This window comes from Leptonychotes weddellii, chromosome 15 (assembly GCF_054177405.1).
Source record: "Leptonychotes weddellii isolate Sample4059 chromosome 15, ASM5417740v2, whole genome shotgun sequence".
Taxonomy (NCBI): Eukaryota; Metazoa; Chordata; class Mammalia; order Carnivora; family Phocidae; genus Leptonychotes; species Leptonychotes weddellii.
This window is the reverse complement of record NC_138383.1, coordinates 20,694,943-20,710,395: the sequence shown is the minus strand read 5'-3', so window position 1 is coordinate 20,710,395 and position 15,453 is coordinate 20,694,943. Positions and strand designations below refer to the sequence as shown.

Below are 15,453 nucleotides of genomic sequence, written 5' to 3'. Positions count from 1 at the left end.
GTCTTTCTGATAACATTCTAGGACCTGTTTGGGTAATAGAACTGAAAGAACTCTTTTAAAGCTACAGAACTCCTCTCATACCCTCTAAATTGCACACTACGGAGATACATTCTTTACAAGTAATTTCAAGGGGTTCCTTGCATCCTGAAACCCATCCTTAGAAACTGGAAGTTTAAGAATTCACCCACCACCATGTAGTATTCCAAAAAGCTTTATTGTTTCCCATTAATAAAAAATAATATAAAATTCTCTATAGGAAGTATTAACCCATTCATCCCATTTTTTTAGAAAAAAAAATTTTTTTTTTTTAAAGCAAGCTCTGAGGAGCTTGAACTCAAGACCCTGAGATCAAGAGTCACATGCTCTACTGACTGAACCAGTCAGGTGCCCCACATTTCTCTTCTTTTCCAACTTTCTGATCTCTACTAAAAGCTTTAACCAAGAAGTCTTAGGGTTAAAGGAAGATCATTCAATATATTTAAAACTGTTGCCTAGATCCAGTCTGACTGCATGATCTTCTAATTGTGGAGACATGACAATTAGCAAGACCACAGGATTTAGAGACCAGTGAGCTTGGGCTGACCATTGGTTCTAAGTTATTCGTTGTATAACTACTTTACCTAATTTTTTTCAGCCTGCTTTCTCACCTGTAAAATGAATATATTACCTGATAGAGAGCTACTTGGAAGACAAACAATAAAGTAAAACATCTGACACCGAAAAGGCTGAATTAAGACCTTTAGAGACCCAAATCATCAGGACTCCAGTGCCAGAATCAGTCAAGATATTAGTAGAAAACAGAGAACACACTTGAACTGGGTAACTTGAAGAAGGTTTAATAAGGGGACTATTTACAAAGACATGGGCAAAGTTCAGGGGAACCAACAAGGAATAATGGAGTAATCCAGAGCTAGTAGGGGAATAGTTCTATTCCTAGGTTTGAAGGGGCAAAGTGAAGGAGCTAGAAGCTCGAGAGGGCTGCTTAATTAGGAGTCATGGTCTTTGGTAGAGCAACATAGACGATCCCTGTGACCTGGGGATGAGGAAGCCTGGGGAATAAATACCCTGACCATCCTTTCCTCATGCCTTTTGATGTTAAAGGTATTACTAATTGGATCAACACAGCCTGAAGTCAGAGGGCAAAGGAGCCTGTTAATGCAGTCCATACAGGCCAGCCCCTCCAGGGGCACAGAACAGGATGGAGAGCAGCTCTGAAGGGGACGCAGATTTCCTGCACCACTTCTGCCCCAGCGAAATTCAAACTACTAAACTATTAAACACAAAACTTGCATGTATGCTGAAACTGAAGTACCTTCTTTCTATAACTTTTAATTATAAACTTCTGGTTTTTTTAATTTTAAGTAGGCTACACACCCAACATGGGGCTTGAACTCACAACCCAGAGATCAAGAGTCACACAATCTACTGACTGAGCCAGCCAGGGGCCCCCTGAGCTCTTATTATTAAAAGAGGATTTCTTTTCTCAGACTTTCTAGTGTCCCTGCTTTGCTGATGCCTTAAGCACATGCCTAGATGGCCTCTAGCTCAGCCATGAGTGTGGCCCCTGGACAGGAAAGCCTCGATAAACGGGAACTGGTAAGTCTCAAGTTAACTCCCGAATGCTAACTCTAAGGATCTCTAAAGAGATCTGAGCATCCAGAACGAATTTAGAAAGAATCTTAGGATTTTTCTGTTCAGGTATTACTCATTAAGGAATTCAGAAATTGGATTTTCTTAGACTCAAAAAATCCTCTGGTCGTAAAACTTCTTACAATCCTAGTGAATGACAGGAAAGTTTATAGTTTCTTATGAAAGAGAATAAAAGAAATCAGGACATCAATTTCACATTGACATTTTTATTAACGCCAACTGTTTTTTAATTATTATTTTTTTAAAACAATAGCACAAAAATGTTTCAAGGAAGCAGTCTCACAATCTGATGACCTTCTGAAATAGAGTTAAGCCACACCAAATACGAAATTCCTGTTAATAACACAAAACAAATATTTTTAAAAAGGAAAAATAAGAAAGGAAAAAAAAGGAAAAAAGGTAGGGGCAGAGGAAAGCAATGAGGTGTAGTTAAAATTCACTGGGTCAGGTAGGTGAGGCTTGTTAGTAGGATACACTGTTAAAGCAAGGAGTGGCACACACAGGCTTATGGTCTTTGCTGTTCTGTCCAGTCACCGCTAATACTCGGCCGCTGCAGCGGCGGCCACTGACTTCTTCTACGTCCACGGTGAACCGGGAGAAGCCAGTGTTGATACTGCCATGGAGAGGTTTAACCGTTGGCCTGTCGGACAACTACGGCCATTTTGTTTGTTTTTTAGCAGAGTAACTCCTTCAGGACGGCCTGGCTGAAAACCCTTTCATTTCTATGTCTCACCTATATGCATCTCAGGGCTCTTAAAAGTTATCTTAAAAAAGAAAGAAAAAATAATGTATATCAGTTTCTCTTATTTAATGTGGCTATAAAAGATGTTTCCTTATTATTTCTTGATCTCTAAGAAGGACACCGGGGGTGGAGGTTGGGGGTGAACTAAGAGGAAGAATAAACCCAGACCAGGAGAGGTTTGGTTTTTTTTTTTTTTTTAATCTTTTTTTTTTTTTTCCCTTTTGGCCGGGTGGTCACACAGAAGGGAAGGCATGGAGGAAAATTATAATCCTTGGTTCAGATTGAGTTATGCGGAAAATATATCTTCCCGATCAGTCCCCATGCCAAAAACAAAAAAACAAAAACAAAAAAACAAAAACAAAAACAAAAAAACCAAAAAACCCCAAAAACCAAAAACCCAACAAACCCAACAAAACCAAAAAACACTTGGAATTATGCACAGACTCTATGTTATACCAGCTATCAGCCTTTCACGTTTAACCATTCCCAGCAATGGACACTACCCTTGGCTTGTAGGCTGCTTGCAGAACCTACTTCACAAAAAATGTTCTTCACCCAGAAGCCTCTAGTTTCCTTTTGGTAGGTTATAAAAACAGAACATCTGTCATTAACAGGAGAGTGTTAAATACTTTTAACCACTGACAAGGCTTCAGGAAGTTTCACAGTTTCGTTATGCTCTATTTTATTACTATCATATTTACATTTTTACTTTTTATTTTTTATTTTTATTTTTATTTTTTTGCTGAATTGCTGATTTTCCTTTTTCAATAGAATTTAATTCTGGAGTGTGAGCAGGAACCAGTTAACTACATTCATTGTCCAACCCCACTGGTTTGAAAGAAGACTCCAAATTCTTGGCATGTGAATCAGCTGTTCGGTAGCCCCACCTTATCCCCCCAGCAGCCAAGCAGCAGGACCACAGCAGGGGTGTGCTCAGGGCTCACGCTGTAGGTGGTGAGGCTTTTCGCTGAAGGAGGTACTGGTGAATGCTCTCAGCATCTCGCTTTAGCCAAGCAGCATTCAGCAGGATATTTTCACAACACTGCTGGATGGTGCGCTCAGCTGAAGGAGCCGGATGACTCTCGAAGAAAGCCTGGTATAAAACAACCCAGAATGTAGGATCATTACTAGCAATAGTAAGAAGGTACTAATATCACAGGTCATGAAAAAATACCCACTTTCTGTAAAGGATTCAAAAGCTTCAATCATGAAAATTTTACCATTGCCACTCCCAGGCTAAAAGAAAACAAGCAGCTTCTTGGACTTGCATATAGGAATTCTTCTCCAAATATATGCTTAAAATTGAATCGAAAGTTAATAAAGAGATAGAACCTATGGCCTTTCTTTCAGATTCATCATCTAGTGGTTAGTGTAGGCTTCGGAATTAGGCTTGGGACTGAAATCTAGGCTTGGTCATGTATTAGCCTATGACTTTTAGTTAAATTAACTCTTCTGTTTTCTCATTCATGAGAAAATATTTACTCCAGAAGATTAAAGAGAAACCCATATAAACTGTTAACATAATAGTTGGCAGGCAGAGTCCTTAAGGACTCAAAACACATTCTGGCTGCTTCTAATAGAGATTAAATTGTGAAGGATGACAAAACCACAAAGCTTCGATTACTGCTCCACAGACTCACATTTTTCATACAAGACTATTTCTGAGTTTATTATAATTTATCACAAAGCTTATTGATTAAAGATGCAATAAACTATTTTCTAATGAAGTATGCCAAGTTTCACAGAAAACAAAGCAACTCTTGGGGCGCCTGGGTGGCTCAGTTAAGTGTCCAACTCTTGATTTCAGCTCAGGTCACGATTTCAGGGTCCTGGGACCAAGGCCCGAGTCAGGCTCCAGGCTCCAGGCTCAGTGGGGAGTCTGCTTGAGATTCTCTCTCTCTCCCTCTGCCCCTCCCCCCACTCTCTCTCTCTCTCTCTCTCTTAAATACCAACCAGCAAAAGGATGGGGGTCTTTGAACTAGTCATCACAGGCGTAAAAGAGAGAATGACTAATTCATCAGATTAAGTCTAGAACTTTTAGAAATCAATAACCTTATTTTGTTTACACAGATGACAATGGCCCTCGCTCCAAGGCTCCTTAGGGCCTGAGTAAGATACAGGACTTCCCCTCACTCCATCTCAACAAATAGCACTACCATTTACATATAAGAAACCTGGGAATCCTCCTCGACTCTTCCTTCTTCCTCTGCCAGGTATGTTCACAACACAGAGAAGCCACTCAGTAAATATTTGTTGAACTAAAGATTAACAAAATCAAGCCCCCTGAATTTCATTACTCCCTCTCCCCCAAGCTACTTTATCATTCTTGCTTGGAGAGTTAGCATCCCAACATCTTCTCTTCCCTATTCCACACTATTCTCCACATTGCAGCCAGACTGAAATTTTTATCACAAAAATCACATCAACTCACTGTTTATAAGCAATTCAAGGGCTTTCCACTCTTAGGAAAATGTTCATACGGCCTACAAGGCCCTCCACGGTCTGGCCTCTACCTATCTTAACCAGCCTCAGCTTGGCCACTCACTGCTCTTCCCCTCCAAACCCAGTATATGTACTTCTTCTTCAGAGTACTTATATCCTTTACAATAAAGGAACTGTTTGCACAATATACTCTGTAAACTAAATGAAGGCAGAGATCAAGTCTTTCACTGTTTTCTCAAGATCTGAATTCTTTTTTTTTTTTTTAAGATTTTATTTATTTATTTGAGACAGAGAGAATGAGAGAGAGAGAGCACATGAGAGGGGGGAGGGTCAGAGGGAGAAGCAGGCTCCCCATCGAGCAGGGAGCCCGACGCGGGACTCGATCCCCGGACTCCAGGATCATGACCTGAGCCGAAGGCAGTCGCTTAACCAACTGAGCCACTCAGGCGCCCTCAAGATCTGAATTCTTAAAATCCTATTCCTAAAATGGTTCGCAGAGTGAATGAAACAACACTACAGCTTGCAGAACTTCCAAATTTACGCCTCATAACCCCACTGCCTTCAAGAAGATGAAGGTGAAAATGACATTTCAAAAGTACTTCACAATTAAATGCAATGGAAGGCTTAAAGTTAAGATTTTCTTTTTTTTTTAAATATTCTCCAGAATCAAATATCTCTTTATTTATTTTATTTATTTTTAAGATTTTATTTATTTATTTGACAGAGAGAGACACAGTGAGAGAGGGAACACAAGCAGGGGGAGTGGGAGAGGGAGAAGCAGGCTTCCCGCCGAGCAGGGAGCCCGATGCGGGGCTCGATCCCAGGACCCTGAGATCACGACCTGAGCCGAAGGCAGACGCCCAACTACTGAGCCACCCAGGCGCCCCTGAAGTTAAGATCTTCCTAATCAGTGTAGATTTGTTCCTCAAATGCTGAACTTTACACTTAACTATTATCCTTTGTAAAGGCTAAGAGGAGAGCCCCTACATAGCCATCTTGTCTCCCTGTGCATATGGCAGATCTAGGAAGGTTATTAGAAAGGAAAAAACTATCAAGAACCTACTACTCCATTCCGTCCCACTATGTTAGTTACTCTAAATAACAATCTTATTATCATCCCATTTTATGGATGACGAGACAGAGAGAGCTCATAGGGGTTAAAAACTTGCTTGAAGTCACATAGCTAAATAGGGCAGGGCACGGATTTCTACTCAGATTGACTGATTCCAAGTTCCAGGTTCTTTCAGCCATATTTCAATGCCCTCAAAGATGATTCCAACCCCAAATTCTTCAAGCTTTAAAGACACAACCCAAGTTGTCTTTTTCCAAGCAAAAATAAGGATAAATACAGCATGACCCCAACACTGTTAAGATTACAATTTGGCTCATTAGTGTTTTTACTTACTACCTTGAAAAGTAAAAAGTAAACAGCACTTTGCTTACCTTAACCTCTCCAGCCATTTTATCAATTGCAAATCCCTCAACTGATAGCTGAAAAAAAAAATAATGGTTTAAACAGTAAATGCAACTAAAAGAGGCTAGGAACAAAATTCCATTTTTCCTAAAAACGAATCATTCCATTCTCTCCCAACTTCAGAATATTCTAGAGGGTGCAGGATGGGTGATGGACAAGCCCTTTAATAAAGCTAATAACTATTTAAAGAAACTCTTCCTCCCTCCCTCCCTCTCTCTGTCTTTAGAAACTCTTAGAGAGCAAAGACCATAGTCTATAGGCCTAGTGAACCATGGATGTCTCTAAATAACATCCATGATAAATGAGGTACTCAAAATAAAAATCTTCACATACCTTTATTAGTCTGGATATTAAGAATCCTCCCTGGTATCGATTATAAAGTTCTTCCCAGTTGTCTTTTATAAACTTCCAAGCAGCCTTCCTTCCATGCTTGCTGCCTCCAGCCACTCCACCAATTACTGATACAGTGTCCTGTGGACGTACCTCTTCCTAAAAATAGAAAGAGAACTAAAAATCTACTGTATTCAAAACATCTTCTGGGGCAGGAATGGCAAATGCTTTTGAGGTACCCAAGTAATCACACTGAAGACCCTCATCCCTTGTTTTAGGAATAACTGGCACCAGAAGCTTCCAGCAAAGAGGAGACTGTTTAACCTAAAGATGAGCCAAATTGAGAATGAAGCATTGAGACAGGTACAAACAGGCTACTCAACAGATATTTGCTTGGGTTCCTACAGGGTAAAGAAAGGAAGAGACAGAAGATAGGTACAGGGATAAATAGGCTTTCCAGTTTATTTCTGCTTCCAACTATTCTGATTCTCACCATTAGAAAGAGATATATAGGTCAGTAGCAAAAGTCCACTCCATTTTCCCCAGACTAAGAGGAAGACTTAGTTTAGGGTTAAAGCAGATCAAGAGGATACTGAATCAAAGACACTTGCCCCAGATCAGTGGGTTACAATTCCCTCTATAAGCAGTTTTTGTTGTAACTTACTGAAAGTGCAAACGTGAGGACTTTTTGAATCAATTCAGGTGAAAGAGTAGCCCCAAGGACCCTTTCAATTCGGTTTTTCTCTTCCTGCATATCTGCTTGTTTGTGAAGCTACAGTGAAAAAATAAAGATAGAGATTAGTTAACTCTCCTAGAAGTTATGCATATGCTTGTGTGAGCTTCTCCCCCAAACTTTTGCTCTATATTCTCATTGGCTGAGATTGCAGGGTATGAAATTAACAAAAGAGAATACTTTTCAAGATGTTCAGGCACTACATTTATCATATGCCATTACAGTAAGTCATTAAATGTAAGTGTGTACTACGTGAATGGCTTTTATCAGTTCTGAGCAGTTTAACATCAAGATCTGACGGGTATGATGTCTGACTAATGTTCTATGTTAGATGAACAAACTAATCATCACGAATACCATTGAAGGTCATCAATTTAATTTCTTTTTTTTTTTTTTTAATATTTTATTTATTTATTTGAAGAGAGAAAGAGAGTGCAAGCACAAGCAGGGGGAGCGGCAGGACAGAGGGAGAGGAAGAAGCAGGCTCCCTGCTGAGCAGGGATCACGACGCGGGACTCGATCCCCAGGACCCTGGGATCATGACCTGAGCCGAAGGCAGACGCTTAACCGACTGAGACACCCAGGCGCCCCAATCAATTTAATTTCTAATAGTAAAAATAAATGTTAATATTAATTCATGAGTCTCTGATCAGTGGGATTCTGTACCATCACATTTTTCAACTGCAAAATCAGCACATGCCGAACACAGAAAATTAGGAAAATAGAGAAGCATAAAGAAAAAATTAGGGGCGCCTGGCTGGCTCAGATGGTTAAGCATCTGCCTTCGGCTCAGGTCATGATCCCAGGGTCCTGGGATCGAGCCCCGCATCAGGCTCCCTGCTCCGCGGGAAGCCTGCTTCTCCCTTTCCCACTCCCCTTGCCTGTGTTCCCTCTCTCACTGTGTTTCTCTCTGTCAAAAAATAAATAAAGTCTTTAAAAAAAAAAAAGAAAAGAAAAAATTAAATTATTGGGGCGCCTGAGTGGCTTAGCCGGTTGAGCGTCTGCCTTCAGCTCAGGTCATGATCTCAGGGTCCTGGGATCAAGCCCCGCGTCAGGCTGCCTGCTCTGTGGGAAGTCTGCTTCTCTCTTTCCCTCTGCCCCTCACCCCCACTCATGTTCTCTCTCTCAAATAAATGAATAAAATCTTTAGGGGAAAAAAGGGAAAGAAAAAATTAAATTATTATGATATGTACACATCACCAACTTGGAAATAAGATCATCTTATACCTGCTATTTTGTGACCTTTAAAAATTTTTTAAATTACAGGTAAGTTTTATTTTCTTTATACTTTTATAGTCTCTAAATCTTCCATAGTAAATATACCAAGTCTTTTTTTAATAATCAGAAGCAAAACATTATTATACATGTAAAAAATTAGAATTACAAGGGCATATGAGATGCCTCTCCAAGACAACTTAATCTATAGACTGTTGATCTTCTCTCCCACTGAAGATTCTATACTGACCAGTGTCTGTAGACCCCATCACAGGTCCCAGTTTCCTCTTCCTTTCCTTTGGACTCTTTTGAGCAGCAGTGTGGTGAAATAAATAGGAAGTCAGGAAGACCTGGGTTCTAGTCTCAGTTTTGCCTCTAACTAGCTGTGTGATCTTGACTAAGTCCTTAACCTCTCTGGATCTCAGTTTCCCCATCTGTAAAATGAGCGGGGTGGACAGATAATTTCTACGGTCCTTTTCAGCACCAATACTCAAGGCCTGACTGAACACTGGCTTTCAGGAAGCATTGTTTTCCCCAGGGAGAACCTGTTACACTAGACCACTAGATGGCACCATAACACCACATTCCAAATACACTTTGAAAAAAAAGATATATATGTATTTTTTTATCCTGTCTCATTATTCCTAAATTACCAACAGAAAACAATCCTCCTCATCTCCCATCAACTGGTTTCTTGAAGAAACCTAATTTGGCCTTCATTAGAGCTCTTCCTATAGTAAAGCAGAATTAAGTCAGCTCCCTTGCGTTAACAGATGCAAACACTTATTAAATATACATACTAGTACTAGTGTAAGTTCTTTGAAGTATGACAGGACATGAAAATGTCTAAGTTATCTGTCACGAGAATTCTAGAACCCCTGTTTTGTTCCATACTTTTATGGAAAAGACAAAATCCACAAATACCTGATTTCATCTGCAAAGAAATACATGATTTATAGTGCACAGATTCACAGAATACTAAGAATGAGAAGGGACCTCAATGTCATTTAATTGAAAGGTAAACCCAAAGTATAATTTTTATATTATTAGAAGGAAACTCTTGTACAAGATCAGTAGTTAAAGCGGCACATTTTGAGTTTCTTCAAGTTTGTATTTTTCAAACTATTCTAATCATTTAAACAGGATTTGTTTAAAACTAAATACTAGAAATTAGATTTGCAATTCTGATCCACTTGAGATCAGGAAAGTGTTCTTAATCCATTAAAGATGGAAGTAATAAAGTACATCCCATTCCTGTTTTGTTTGTTCCCCCCTAAGTGCAGGTCTTTAAATGAATGGGCTTTACAGATTTGATTTAGGCACATTTTGCGCATTTTATTTGATGGTAATAGATTCAGCTCCCTCCATCTGCAATGCAACCAGAATAGTCAAGTTATTTCTTAGATTGATAACTACATGGACAGGGACTGGAGACAGCGCTTGTCCCACAGTATTAGTATTAGAGTTTAATTACATGCCAACTACCCTGGGAAAACTATGGAGGCAATGCAGGCAGGTCACATAATTTCCTGTCCATTCATAAAAGGCACTGGCATAGCTCAAACCCTTGAGACACCTGATCATCTATCCCCCCCATTTTTTAAAGATCGATCTATCTATCTATCTATCTATCTATCTATCTATCTATCTATCTATCTATCTATCTACTTGACAGAGAGAGAGCGCACAAGCAGGCAGAGCAGCAGGCAGAGGGAGAGGGAGAAGCAAGCTTTCCGCGGAGCAGGGAGCCCGATGCGGGGCTCGATCCCAGGACCCTGGGATCATGACCTGAGCCGAAGGCAGACGCTTAACCGACTGAGCCACCCAGGCGCCCCCATCTATCCTCTTTCTAAGCACAGACACAAACGTTTTCTTTAAAATGGGAAGTACCCTAGTAAGTTTACACTGAAGGGAAGAATTTTAAGAACTTGACATGTTAATCAAAATGAACATTTCAATTTTTAGATTTAAGATGCATAAACTTACGAATAAAAAAAAGAAGTGAAGAAATTAGATGACTTTTGGCATCGTATTGGTAGTATACATGAAGAAGACATTATATATTTCTCCCCTAGTTTCTTTTCTTTTTGAGAGAGAGAAAGAGAGAATGGGGGGGAGGTGGCGCTGAGGGAGAGAGAATCCTAAGCAGACTCCCTGCCGAGTGCAGAGCCCAACATGGAGCTCCATCTAATGACCCTGAGATCATGACCTGAGCCGAAATCAAGAGTCAGACGCTTAACCGACTGAGCCACCCAGGCGCCCCTCCCATAGTTTCTTAGTATTTGCCTGTCTGCGATATGCGTATCTGCATGTATTTCTTTTGCCCAGACTTTTAACCACCTAAAGTTCATAATCTCTGTGTCAATTCAAGTTCAACAGCAGAAAATGGGAGCCCTTTCCAAATTTACTCACTTTTAGCATAATGTCTAAGGTAGTGCCATCACCATGCTTCAAAACAGTCAGATAGACCTACAAGAGAATACAGGACCAAAAAAGAAGGCATATGAGTAAATCTATCTTGTTCCAAATAGTCCAATGTTAAGAAAAGACATAAAGCGAGTCAAAACACTTATGAACAGCTGTGTGTGGATGTTACGTTACAAATTGTGGCAAAGAGCTTAGAGCCCACATTGAACACCAGCAAGGTAGATAGCATGTAGTAACAGCAGCTCACACCAGCTCTCTCAGGGAAAGGTGCACTGATGATCACCTTTCAGCACCAGAGTGTGGTCTGAGAAACTTTAAACAAAGGAGAAGTTGGCTACAAACCACCTAAATGGCACGTATTAAATCAGAGTCAGACATGTGGGTCAGTACTTAGGTCATTTTTGGTTACCATTAAATACATTCCATACTACACACATGATGCAGTCGCTTAGAAATCAAGGTTATTTATCATGAAAACCTACAGGACTCCTTAGATCAGCGGAGAGAATCTGCTTCCCTTCTACATGGTCCTTAAACCGACGACGGGCTTCTTCTAACGTTGCCTTATGTCCTGCTTTTCCTAGTTTGCCCAGAACCAAGCCCCTCAGGAGTGCATCTAGATGACCTGATTAAGAAATAAAAGAGACACGAAACTGCTTAAAAATCCTGTTTTCACAAATATGCCACCTGGCTATCTTATAAATTGTGTCATACTATGTCTACCATCTTGAACAAACACAATCAATTACCTTAGTACTTGAGAGAACACCTGATTTACATTATTCAAATCGTAAGAGTGAAATGAAGTGCTAAACAGACTAGACAGACAAATAAATTCGTTGACTTGGTCTATAAATGCCATTGATCTGAATTTATTAAATGTTCACTCCATCTAGGTAATTACACTGCTAAGGATTATATTTGAAAGGAACAGGCTTAGATCTTGCAGTTTTGACCCAAGATTCAGGGAAAGGTCACATACAGAACCAGTACGCTGTGTATAATAAATTGAAATCTTAGATTTAAAAATCAACCTCTGCTGGATCTATTTACTCCAAAGATGTGTAAATGCGAAATAAGCACATCAACATTGGTCATTAGGGAAATGCAAATCAAAACCACAATGAGATGCCACTTTACACCCACTAGGATTACTGAAAAAGATAATAACAAGCATGGAGAGAAATTTGAACCCTCATACATTGCTGGTGGGAGTGTAAAATGTGGCCACTTTGAAAAACAACCTGGCAATTCCTAAAGAGGTTAAACACAGAGTTACCATATGATCCAGCAATTCTACTCTTAGGTATATACCCAAGGGAAATGAAAGCATTTTGTCCACACAAAAACTTGTACACACATGTTCATAGCAATATTCACAACTGTCAAGTAGAAACCATCCAAACATCCATCAAGTGATGAATATACAAAATGTGGTATGCCCATACGATAGAGTATTACTCAGCTGTAAAAGGAATGCAGTATTGATATACAATGCAAAATGGATGTACCTTGGAAACATTCTGCTAAGTGAAAAATGTGAGACATGAAAGGCTACATGGGGCATGAGCCCACGGATATGAAATGCCCAGAGTAGGCAAATCCATAGAGACAGAAAGCAGATTAGTGGTTGCCAGGGACGGGGGTTGCCAGGGAATGGGGAGTGACTTCCAATGGGTATGCAGTTTCTTTTGAGGCTAAAGAAATTGTTCTGGGATTAGATAGTGGTGATAGTTGTGCAACCTTGTGAACAAACTAAAAAAGACTGAGTTGTATACTTTAAAAAGGTCCATTTTATGATATACTGATTATATCTCAAAAAAAAAAAAGTTAACACCAGCAATGATGGACTGCAATACCAAAATGGACAGATAAGTCATGGTATATTCATACAATGAATACCACTAAGCAATAAAAAGGAACGAACACACTGGATGTATCTTAAGCATTATACTGAGCGAGAGAAGCCAGATATAAGAAGAGAATATATATTAGGATTCCATTTACATAAAGTTCTAGAAGACGTAATATTAATCTAGGCTGAAAGAAGGCAGAACAGTGTTTGCCTGCATGGGACGGGTAGGGGGCACCTGAGTGGCAGGGACTGACCGGGACGGGGCCCCAAGGCAACCTCCTTAGGTGTATGCATTTGTCAACAGTCACTGAACTGTAACATTTAAATTTATGTGCACCTTGCTACATTTAAATCATAACTCGGTAAAAAGTAAGTTTAAGAAAACCACAGGAGATCAACAGATAACACAAGAGGACATTAGTGAAGAACCAATTTATAATTCTGGCTCTGGTACTGACTTGCTATGTGATGCAAGACAATGTTTTGTTATTTTGCTGTTTGACTCTTCCATCTATAAAACTAGAAAGCTAAAGACATTCTCCCTATTTCACAAAGCTGTGTTTGAGCCCAAAAAGTTTTACATATTTTCACCATGAAAAAGAAGGACAACATCCACTAATTTGCCTGTATCTGTCTTCATATACCCTCTCCTGTCTTGTTTCTGGGATCTGTGCTCCTGTCTAAAGCCAACTCCTCCCCTGGACCCCGACTCCTCTCCATCACTGGGCCATTGCTCAGCTACTACTCCCCTCTCTTTCACATCATGAATTTTTCTATTACTCATTCATCATTGTCATCAGCACAAAAACATGTTATAAAATCTCCCACTTGATTAAAAAAATGCCTCTACTCCAGTCTACCCCCCTTTCAGCAAAACTCCTTTAAAAAGTTGTCTAAGTGTGCTGTCTCCTTTTCCCCTACTCCTAGTCCGGAGAACCCAAAACTGGTCTCCAACACTCCACAAAATCTGCCAATGTAATCCTCAATTCTCCTTTATCTTGCTTGACTCAGAGCTGCATTTGTCATGTGGATAACTCTCCTTCCCGGACATCTCCTCCCTCCTGACTCTCCCACCTCACTGGTCAGTCAGTCTCCCCAGCTGATTGCTCCTCTTCCACCCAATCTCCAAATCCTAGCCTCGCCTAGGACCTAGTCCTCAGACCTTTCTTCTCTGCACCTACATCAGGCCCTGCGTGATCTCATCCAGTCTCATGGCTATAAATACCACCTACACACTAAATGGATTTATTCCGCCTAGACCTCTAGGCATGATACTCTCCACCAGGATGTCTAAAAGGACCTCCCATTTCCCAAGTCCAAAACCCAACTCCTGATTGCCTCTGCGCCCAGCCTGCTTCTATGGCAGCATTCCCCACTCCTGTAGATGGCAACTTCACTCCTTCAGGCCCGAATGTGGGGGCTCCTTTTACTCCACTGCAGCCAGTCCACCACCAAATAGGTTCAGTTCCACCTTCAAAACATCCACAGAATTTACCACCTACAAGTGTGAGCTGTAGCCAGCGCCTCAACTGGACTACTGAAACAGCTTTGTAACTTGTCTCCCTGCTCCTTTCTCTCGCCTCCCGACTCCAGTCTGGTTTTCACACAGCTGAATACATCCAGTCATGGTCTTCTGCTTCAACTCTCAAATTCGTTTCTCATACCACTAACAGTGAAAGTCCAAAATGTACTAGCTCCTGCCGCAGGCCTTCTGCACTGGTTGCTCCCTCTCTGGACCATTTCCCTCTAGACAGCCTCCCAGCTCTCTGCTCATGCTCACGTATCCTCTCATCCCGAGGGACGGCTGCTCTGGCCACTCTCTATGAGCTACCAGCTTCCTCCTCTTTGTCTACCTCACCTAACTGTATTTTTCTTCATGATCCCCACTGCCACCTAAAATATCACACATTTAATGGTTTGCTGTGTCTCCCACTAGAATGCAAGTCACAAAGGTCAATGCTTTCTTCACTACTGTGAAAGCTCCCAGAATAAAACCTGGTATTTACTAGGTACATAAATATTTGTTGAATCAATGAAGGGAAAACACAGAACTCTAGGTAATTGTTACTGTTGTTCTTATTGCAGAAGACCCCATCCCAGATCAAGACTGCTCGGGAGGAAATACCATCTTTAGTTATTTGCAGATGGTAGAAAATAATTATATATAAAGCCTTAAGATCACCATCCCCAACATTTACAGGACAGCAAAAGAGTAAATATATGATTACAGAAATAATCAGAGGAGAGAACACATGGAGAAAGTAAATAACTTCCTTAATTCAGGTACTATCTCTCAGTATCTTTACAAGTTGTACATATAAGGTGCCTGGTGTTTAGGGTAATAATAAATAAAATAATCCAAAATTCCCTTTAGCTATTCCTCTTTTTTTTTTTTTTTTAAGATTTTATTTATTTATTTGACAGAGAGAGACACAGCGAGAGAGGGAACACAAGCAGGGGGAGTGGGAGAGGGAGAAGCAGGCTTCCCGCGGAGCGAGGAGCCCGATGCGGGGCTCGATCCCAGGACCCTGGGATCATGACCTGAGCCGAAGGCAGACGCTTAACGACTGAGCCACCCAGGCGCC

General features: G+C 40.6%; 1 protein-coding gene across 2 annotated transcripts in view; it reads right to left on the bottom strand.

Annotated features, from left to right (window-relative positions):
• Positions 1-2,569: 2,569 nt before the first annotated feature.
• The window catches only part of NPEPPS (aminopeptidase puromycin sensitive), a 91,203-nt gene continuing 78,319 nt past the window's right edge, over positions 2,570-15,453 (bottom strand). For both annotated transcript variants that reach the window (XM_081805107.1, XM_081805108.1), the window contains 6 exons: positions 11,496-11,638; positions 10,999-11,055; positions 7,303-7,410; positions 6,642-6,797; positions 6,278-6,325; positions 2,570-3,485 (listed from right to left, as the gene is read on the bottom strand). In XM_081805107.1, coding sequence (XP_081661233.1) covers positions 3,333-3,485; positions 6,278-6,325; positions 6,642-6,797; positions 7,303-7,410; positions 10,999-11,055; positions 11,496-11,638 — 665 coding nt within the window. In that variant the 3' untranslated portion in view covers positions 2,570-3,332. The remainder of the gene's footprint in view (positions 3,486-6,277; positions 6,326-6,641; positions 6,798-7,302; positions 7,411-10,998; positions 11,056-11,495; positions 11,639-15,453) is intronic.